General features: G+C 43.9%; 1 protein-coding gene across 3 annotated transcripts in view; it reads left to right on the plus strand.

Moving 5' to 3' along the window:
* Positions 1-6,546, plus strand: part of ncoa1 (nuclear receptor coactivator 1) — a 49,003-nt gene extending 42,457 nt beyond the window's left edge. The window contains exons 13-18 of one of the 3 annotated variants that reach the window (XM_048600641.1): positions 1,290-1,583; positions 3,168-3,263; positions 3,657-4,032; positions 4,326-4,500; positions 4,591-4,768; positions 4,853-6,546. In XM_048600641.1, the coding sequence (XP_048456598.1) occupies positions 1,290-1,583; positions 3,168-3,263; positions 3,657-4,032; positions 4,326-4,500; positions 4,591-4,768; positions 4,853-5,017 (1,284 nt within the window). In that variant the 3' untranslated portion in view covers positions 5,018-6,546. The remainder of the gene's footprint in view (positions 1-1,289; positions 1,584-3,167; positions 3,264-3,656; positions 4,033-4,325; positions 4,501-4,590; positions 4,769-4,852) is intronic. The other 2 variants (XM_048600642.1, XM_048600643.1) reach the window with 2 other exon arrangements.
* The last annotated feature ends 2,281 nt before the right edge of the window (positions 6,547-8,827 follow it).

Here is an 8,827-nt window from a genome sequence, read left to right on the forward strand (position 1 = left end):
TGGCAGGATTCGAACCTGTGTCCCCAAAACATTACCTAGGTCCCTGGATTAACAGTCCAGCAATAATACTACTAGGCCATCGCCACCTCCTATTTGGAATATTGTGAGCAGTTTTAGGCAACATAAGCCTTGGAAGGGGTCCAGAGGTAATTTACATGAATGATCCCAGCATGAAAGCTTGTCATGCGAGGAGCGATTGAGCATTCTGGGTCTGTACTCGATGGGGAATTTAGAAGGATGGGGCGGGGGTTGGTGTCTGATTGAAAATCATAGATTACTGAGAGGTGTGGATGGAGTGGGCATGGAGATGCTTCCATGAGTAGGAGAGACCAGGATCTGAGTGCACAGTCTTAGAATGAAGGGATGTCCCTTTATAACTGTGATGTGGAGGAATTTCTTCAGCCAGAGGGTGGTGAATCTGTGGAACTGATTGCCACAGAATAGCGTGGAAGCCAAGTAATTGAGTGTACTTAAGACAAAGATAGGTTCTTGAGTAAAATGGGATCAATGGTTAAGGGGAGAAGGCACGACAACAGGGTTTAGAAACATATCAGCCACGACGAAATGGTGGAGCAGACTCGATGGGCTGAAAGGCCTATTTCTGCTCCTATATATTATGGTCACAAAGGAGCTTTACCTCCAATTTGAAAGAGTAGGGGGAGCTTTACTCTGTATCTAACACTGTGCTATAGCTATCCTGGGAGTGTTTGATGGAAACCGTGTAGATCAGTGGTTCCCAACATTTTTTTTCAGTATCAAAGTACGTTTGAATGAGACCAAGCCTTCTATGGCACACCTACTTTTTTCAGCTGCATTGATGCAAATGTCCACATATTCATGATACCAAATCTCCACGCAATTGGAAGCCTGCACAGCTCTGGCGGCTTGTGCACGAGCAATTGATGGGGGTGCCTGGTGTCAGCAGATTCTGGCTTCAGTAATAGACAGGTGGCTCCAGTGGACAGTGGGAGCACAGATATGGCCTTGAAGCTTAGGTAAAACAGCACTGTTTCACGGAAGTATTACAGCAAATCTCTCACCTTGTTGCATTACATTGGTTGAAAACCAGCACTGTAGAGAGAGCTTTACTTTGTATCTAACCCTGTGCTGTTTCTGTACTGGGAGTGTTTTAAGGGAGCAGTGTAGTGGGGGCTTTTCTCTGTAGCTAATCTCCTTTAATTGCACTCGGAATATTACATATAAAATACTCCAGTCTGTAATAGAAGTATCAGAACTTCTGCAAACTTATTGCATGCGTTGTTCATTGCTTTTCATTCCCTTTGATATAGAGTGGTGAACTTGACCGGCTGCAGAATCGAGCCCTGTCGCAGCCATGTGATTTAATGGAGCCAAAGTCTGCCATATGCCAGCAGGTTTCTGGCTCTCCTGGCTGTAATGTACCCAACCAATCATCCGGCCTGGCTCAGCAGCAGTATACATGTAGCCCAGTATCCAATGAACTAGCACCCCGAGGAGCTTACCCCACCAGCATGGGGCATCATCCACGGCAGGGCTTGGTGCGATTGCCCACTGTAACCAACCAACTCCGACTACAGCTACAGCAGAGGCTACAGGGACAACAGGTTAGTGCATTCTATTCACCCACCTTCCACCTAGTGTATAAACCTCCTGCCATCCTGTATAACTGTCCTTTGTGGGGGAAAAACTTACCCCTTAATCCTTACCCCCACAACTAAACAACATCCTTCCCCCCCGCCCCACCCCACACCATTTAATCTCCTATACTAATCCTGTTTCCCTGAATTGCACCTGTCCACTTGCCCAGAAATAAATCAAAGTCCGTTGATCAGAGATGCATGTTGACCTGTTGAGGGATTGTAACCAGTGGTTGAAAGGGTGGAGCAGAGGGTATGATGAGCTGGTGTTGGCCAGAATATGCGTGTAAGACATGCACAGAGTGTGTGTGAGGAGTGTACACAGCCTCTGCATAGCAATGGGAACAGCTCGAGATGATAAGAACACGAAAACATAAGAACTAGGAGTAGGAATAGGTATATCAAGATCTTGAGCCTGCTTCATCATTTGATACATCATGGTTGATCTCAAACAAAAACATAAGTTGCTGGAATAGCTCAGCAGGTATGGCAGCACAACCCTTCCTCAGAACTGATGGCCGATCGCCTCTTGGCTCCACTGCACTTTCCTGCCTGCTCTTCATAACCTTTCAACCCACTGTCTCCTTAAATTTACTTAATGCTTCAGCATCCACTGTACTGTGGGGTAGTGAATTCCACAGATTCATGACCCTTCGAGAAGTATTTTCTCCTCATCTCCATTTTAAATCTGCTCCCTTTTATCCTAAAATTATAATCTCTAATTCTGGATGGCCAACATGAGGAAACTTCCTTTCAGTGTCTACTTTGTCAATCCCCTTTAGCATCTTGTATACCTTAATTGGATCTCTCGTTCTTCTAAACTCTACAGAGTATAGGCTTGAACTGCCCAATCTCTCTTCATTTCTGGAATCAATGTAGTGAACTGCCTCTAATACAACTAAATCCCTCCTCAAATAAAAGGACCAAAACTGTATGCAGTACTGCAGATGCAGTCTCTCTAATGCCTTATACAGCTGCAGCAACACTTCATGACTTTCACAATTTATTCCTTTAGCAAAATTCCATTTGCCTTGTTACCTGCTGTACCTGCATACTGGCTTTCCGTGATTTATGTACAAAGCACTTTGAAGTTTCTCTCCATTTAGATGATAAGTTACCTTTTTATTCCTCTGACCAAAACGGATAATCCTCCACTTATCCACGTTAAACTCTACCTGCCAAATTTTGGCTCATTCACCTAACCTATCCACATCTGTTTGTAAATTTCTTATTTATTCATTGAAAAATAATTTCTCATCTATTTTACTGTCATCTGCAAATGTGGCTATAGTATCTTCTATCCCTGCATCCAAGTTACTAATACTGATTTATAAACAGTTGGGGCCTGAGGACCAAGCCTGGTGGCACCCCACTAGTTGCACCTTGCCAACCAGAAAAAAAAAGATCCTAGCCCTCTACCCAACTAATAAAATTACCCCCAACCCATATGATCTTACCATGTGTATTAACCATTTGTGTGGCACCTTTTCAAATGCCTTCTGGAAGTGTACACAGCAATGACATAGATCACTCTCTGCTGTCTTTCTGCAGATGCACCAGAATCGACAGGCTGCAATGAGCCATTTGGGAGCAGCAGGCTTGATGGGGATTGGACTGCGTGCTGGCATGCAGCAGATCCCTGCCCAGGTATGAATCTAGTGGAGATCTCTCAGTTTCCCCGGTTAGTAACAGCTTGGAGACTTGGGAGAGGGTTAGGGAAGAGGATATAGGCAGCTATGTAACCACATGCTTTAAGATTTAGTGGGTGCTGAGAGAGGGAGAGGTGATGGCTGGGAGCAGTAACTGCAGTATGTTTGGAGATATGATAGGTTTTGATCATGCCGCAGCATACTAGAAGCAATCATGGATATCTTAATGTAAGCATCTGACACTTAAATAGTCTTTCTCCATGCTGGACATTCACAGTGATCTTTCCACATCCCTGTCAAAGCACTAATGGTGGAATCCCAAGTAAAGGCTTGGAAGAGGTTTGGCAGCAAAAACAGTTCAGTCTCTCATATCTCTTCCTTCTCTCTCCAGGGCCCCCTCAATGCTCAGATGGTTGCACAGCGACAACGTGAATACATTAGCCAGCAGCACAGACAATGGCAAATGATGCAGCAGCACGCCTTGCTGACGAGACAGCACATCCCAGCCAGCACTGGATCCCATCTTACTCGCCCTCCTCCTCCACAAATGCCCTTCTCACCCAATTACAGCACGCCGGGAAACATGACTTCATCTGCCAGCCCATTCACATCACTGGGGCCTAGTGCTGACCCACAGCCAAACCCATTCAACCCTCTCCATGGATCAGGGACCTTGAGCACAGGGATACTGGGCCATACAGGGTCAGAGCCCAGAACAGGTCTGATGCCCCAGATTCAGCAGAATATTTCACAGTACCCAACCTCAGGTAAGAAATAGCTGCTATGAAATCCAAGCGTCTGAGGGGATGGCTTCCAGTGCTATGTGATGGTGTTTGCTCTAAATTAACAGATTTAGACAATTCACTCCTATAAACCCAGGCATAGTTTTCAATTTTATCTCTGACATTTTCCCTAGATCACAATAATACATCAGACACTGGTGCCAGTGATCCCTTGATTTGAACCAGTGGATATCAGTCAGGGCTGCTATTGTGTGATTACTCTGCAAGATGTATTGCCTTTCACTGCTAATTTATAACACATGCTGACTATTTTCCAGCTTTACCCCAACAGGGAGATCCAGCTGTGCCTCCAAATCCAAGCTGCGACAGCCCAACATTGTCCACGCTGGTGCAACCCGTCCAGAGTTCCATGATGCAACCGACAGCAGCAACACCTGGATTTGAGACACCTGAAGGAAAGGTGTGGCAGCAAGAGTCGTTAGAAAGCACCAGGTAATGCACTCACCCAATGATCAATTAACATTGCTGTCTATGTTGTGCCTTTGTGTATTTGTGTGTGAGAGACACGCTCTTATTTTCCAGTGTGTACACACAGGCTGGACAGCAGCAACCAGGCAGTCTGGGGATGTACAACAATGTGAGTATCACTGTCTCTATGGACAATGGGCCTGCCTCTGTCAGTAACCTCAATCAGGTTTCAGGGCAGATGCACATGGGGACCATGCAGCTACCTTCAATCAGTTCAATGTGCCCAGAACAGGTAAGTAGATCAGCAAGGTTTACCAAATCTGGCTTCTGCTGGACAGTGATTTTCAAGTGTTTACTGGTTTTCCTCCTCTAACAGGTACAACAAGTCCAGGTGTTTGCTGACGTTCAGTGTACGGTGAATGTGGTTGGTGGAGACAATTACTTGAACCAGTCAGGTATGGGATCCCAGAAAGGCCAGTCTGGTGGACAAGCACCACAAAGCCAGCAGAAAAGCCTCCTCCAGCAACTACTGACAGAGTGAGTGATGGATGGTGATGAGGAGGAAAGAGCAAACTGCACATATCGTTGATTCGTACAGTAAACAGGTTCTGCAGTAGTTTCAGACACCTGTTGAAAACTGGTCCACATTTCCTGTCTGCCTCTTGTTGGGGCATAGATGGTCTCAGACCTGTACAGAAGCCCTCACCAGTCGCTCAGCAACTCTCGGGCAGAGGATGAGGTAAAGAATAGAGCTGAGCAACATAGACCACCAGGATGGCGGCGAGTGTTGGCTGTGACACAAGGAAGGCGTGACGTTCCAGGATCAGAGCAGACTGTGCGTGCAGGACAGGTCCCTAACACTGCACTTCAACAAAAGCAGCTTCAGCATAAAACCAACCATCTGATATTGCATCTGGCTGTGGTTTACATCCAACCTCTTCGGTAATATAGTCCTGGCTTTGTATAGTTCGTTGGCGAGAAAGATAAAATTAAGAAAACAATAATTAGTGGGTGGGGTATTAAGTATTTGTAGGTAAGAGTTACTGATCTTGCAAATGCTGAGAATATTCCCAGCTGTGTTAAGCACAGCATTGTATTTAAGAATCTATGGGCCAGAGATTACTTTTCACTGTAAATATTTCTGGGATGTTATAGTCTTGTTCTGAATGTTTCTTTGTTGTTGAAACACTCAGTTCCATTGATGGTCCTCAGGCAGATAACCCACTGACCCTACTTTCTTGTGTGCAGAGAGACTGGGATCTTTGGGCACCTTGCGGGGGGTGGGGGAAGAGGTAAGAGGAGGAGGAGAGGAATGAATATTTTCTGTTAACAAGTGGTGTTTCACTTGACTGCACTGGCCTTTGAGGAAATGTTGCTGCCCTTTAGTGAAGCAGTGCCCCAGGCAGTCCTATTACCATATGACCTGTTATAAAGCGGTCAGTAGGGTCCATGAATGCTACTAATTGTGTCCTCTCAAGACCCTTCCCAATTGGTCATCTGGTTGGTATCACCCTGACCCAGAAACATATCACTGCTGTTAGGGAGGCAGATCCAGAAACAGTGTGGGTGTACCTGCAAACTGTGGTGGTCAACATGGTAACTCTTTAGTACTTTCACAAGGGCAATTAGGGATGGACTTTGTGATATCCAATTCCTGCGAATGAATAAATCCAATCGGATAGCATGATACTTGCAGTTATCTCACCCGATTGGTTCTTTCAGTTTTGTTTCCTCCGAGAGAGTTGTGGGTTGGGATTTTTCCCATGTTCTCTAATCTATAACTAATTAAAAGGTCTTTTAAATAAGGCACTTCGCTCAGTGTAGAGAGTGGAGAACCAGGATTATTAGTGGGTAAGAATAATTTTTTTATATATATCAATGGTGCAGGAAATCTGCTTCTCTGCCCAGATGTCTTCAAATTATGAGAGTTTAAAAGATGTATTTTGCTGTATTTAAGATGAATCCTCTGTGAAAACACTAACCAGAGGCATTTAACTAACATTTGCTTCTCTTGTATTACTGTTTATCAAACATTTAATTACCAAGCTGTGAATAAAATGTCAGAATAAGTCTGGTTGTGGACTTACATCTATTTGTACATTTTCAGGAGAGAAAGGGCATGATCAGCACATTCCACTCTTTCCAACATCTTAAACAGCTTTATTAGATCACACATTTTCTAAATGTGAGACAATAATAAACTTTTCCTTATAACCCTTTGTCAGTGATCTTGCCATGTATCCCTAAACTCCTTACATGTAGTAAATGGGTTTCAACTAGCAATTTATATAGCTAACTGAATCAACATCTCAATTGTTGAAGGTGACAGGAGAGGTCAACAAAGGTTTTAATAAAATGTAATGTCACAGAATTTATAAATATAAAGGTTGAGATTGTAGTGGCATAGTGGTTAGCATTGCTGCCTCAGCGCCAAGGACCAAGGTTCGATTTGTGGAGTTTGCATGTTCTCCCTGTGTCTGCACGAGTTTCCATTGGGTGCTCCAGTTTCCTCCCACAGTCCGGTGATGTGCAGGTTAGGTGGATTGGCTGTGCTAAATTTCTCCGCAGTGTCCAGGGATGTGAAGGTTAGGAAGATTAGCCATGGGAAATGCAGAGTTACAGGGATAGGGTAGTAGTTTGGATCTGGGTGGCATGTGTTTCAGAGAGTCTATGCAGAGTCAATGGGCCACAATAGCCTCTTTCTGCTGTGTAGGGATTCTGACTACAGAGGAATTTGTGCTAAACCTATAGTTTGGGGAAATGTGTCCAATCCTCAACATCACACTTCAGGAAAGAACTACTTATTTCTGTCTTCAACATTGTCAACGATTGAGTTTGCATAACACTCTGGGGTGGAGAATTCCAGAGATTCACCACCTTCAAGTAACAAAATTCCTCCTCCTTTGAGTCTTAAACAAATGCGCCAGCCCCAAAGTCAGGAGTTAGTATATGTGTGGGGAGAAGCATATGATATTTAGACAGAAGTGATTACATGAAAAGTAACAGACACACAACACTGCAACTCACATGATCCAACTTTTATAACACATTTCAAAATGTTTTGGACAAGTTGAGATATCAGGACAAGGTCCCAGATCAGTCATGATCGATTAGTTATATGTAATGGGTACAGACAGACTGATACGATTCCCTGTGGCAGGGTGTGGTTAGATGCAGATGGTTCTTTAATACCCACTCACTTCAACAGCTTCAGTTTCTTCATAAGTTTTTGCACCTGGTCCTTGGGATAGGGCTTCAGGGCCAAGCAAGTGGCAACATTCTCTGGTTGTTCAATCCATAGCTTGTGATCAATGTTGGCATCTCTCAGTGTCTCAGAAAATTTGATCAGCGCCTGTTCATCTGCTGCCTGAATTGAAATATGAAATCAGTTGAAACCTTTAGACAGTCATACAGCACAGAAACAGACCCTTCGGTCCAACTTGTTCATGCTGACCCAGTTTCCTGCATTTGGCCCATATCCCTCTAAATTCTTCCTATTCGTGTACCTATCCAAATGTCTTTTAAATCTTGTGGCTGTACCTGCATCTACCACTTCCTCTGGCAGTTCATTCCACACACTAACTACCCTCTGTGTGAAAAAGTTGCCCCTCAAGTCCTTTTTAAATCTTTTTCCTCACTGTAAAAATATGTACCCTAGTTTTGAACTGAGCCAACCTTCTACTCTCCAGTGAAAAAGTCCTAGCCTATCCTTACAATTCAAACCCTCCAGTCAGGGTAACATCCTGGTAAATCTTTTCTGTACCCGTTCCAATTTAATAATATCCTTCCTATAGCAGGGCGGGGTATTACATTTTGGTAAAACAAACAAGGGCAGGACTTATACAATTAATGGAAGGTCCTGGGTAGTCCTGTTGAATAGAGACCTGGCAAATGGGACTAGATTTATTTAGGGTGTCTGTTCGGCATGGATGAGTTGGACTAAAGGGTCTGTTTCCATGCTGTATAGCTCTATGACTGTATGACCAGAATTCTACAAAAGTACTCCAAAAATGGCCTCACTAACATATTATACAACCTTAACATGATGTCGCAACTCCCATACTCAATGGTCTGAGCAATGAAGTGTGCCAAATGACTTTTTAACCATCCTGTCCACCTGTGATGCAACTTTCAAAGAACTATGTACCTGAACCCCTTGGTCTCTGTTCAACACCACCACCCAGGACTTTCCATTAATTGTATAAGTCCTGCCCTTGTTTGTTTTAGCAAAATTTTATCCAAATTAAACACCATTTGCCACTCCTCAGCCCATTGGCTTAATTGATCAAGATCCTTTATAATCTTACATAACCTTCTTCACTGTCAACTATACCACCAATTTTGGTGTCGT

The sequence above is a fragment of the Rhincodon typus genome, chromosome 9 (genome assembly GCF_021869965.1).
Source record: "Rhincodon typus isolate 14 chromosome 9, sRhiTyp1.1, whole genome shotgun sequence".
NCBI classification, from domain to species: domain Eukaryota; kingdom Metazoa; phylum Chordata; class Chondrichthyes; order Orectolobiformes; family Rhincodontidae; genus Rhincodon; species Rhincodon typus.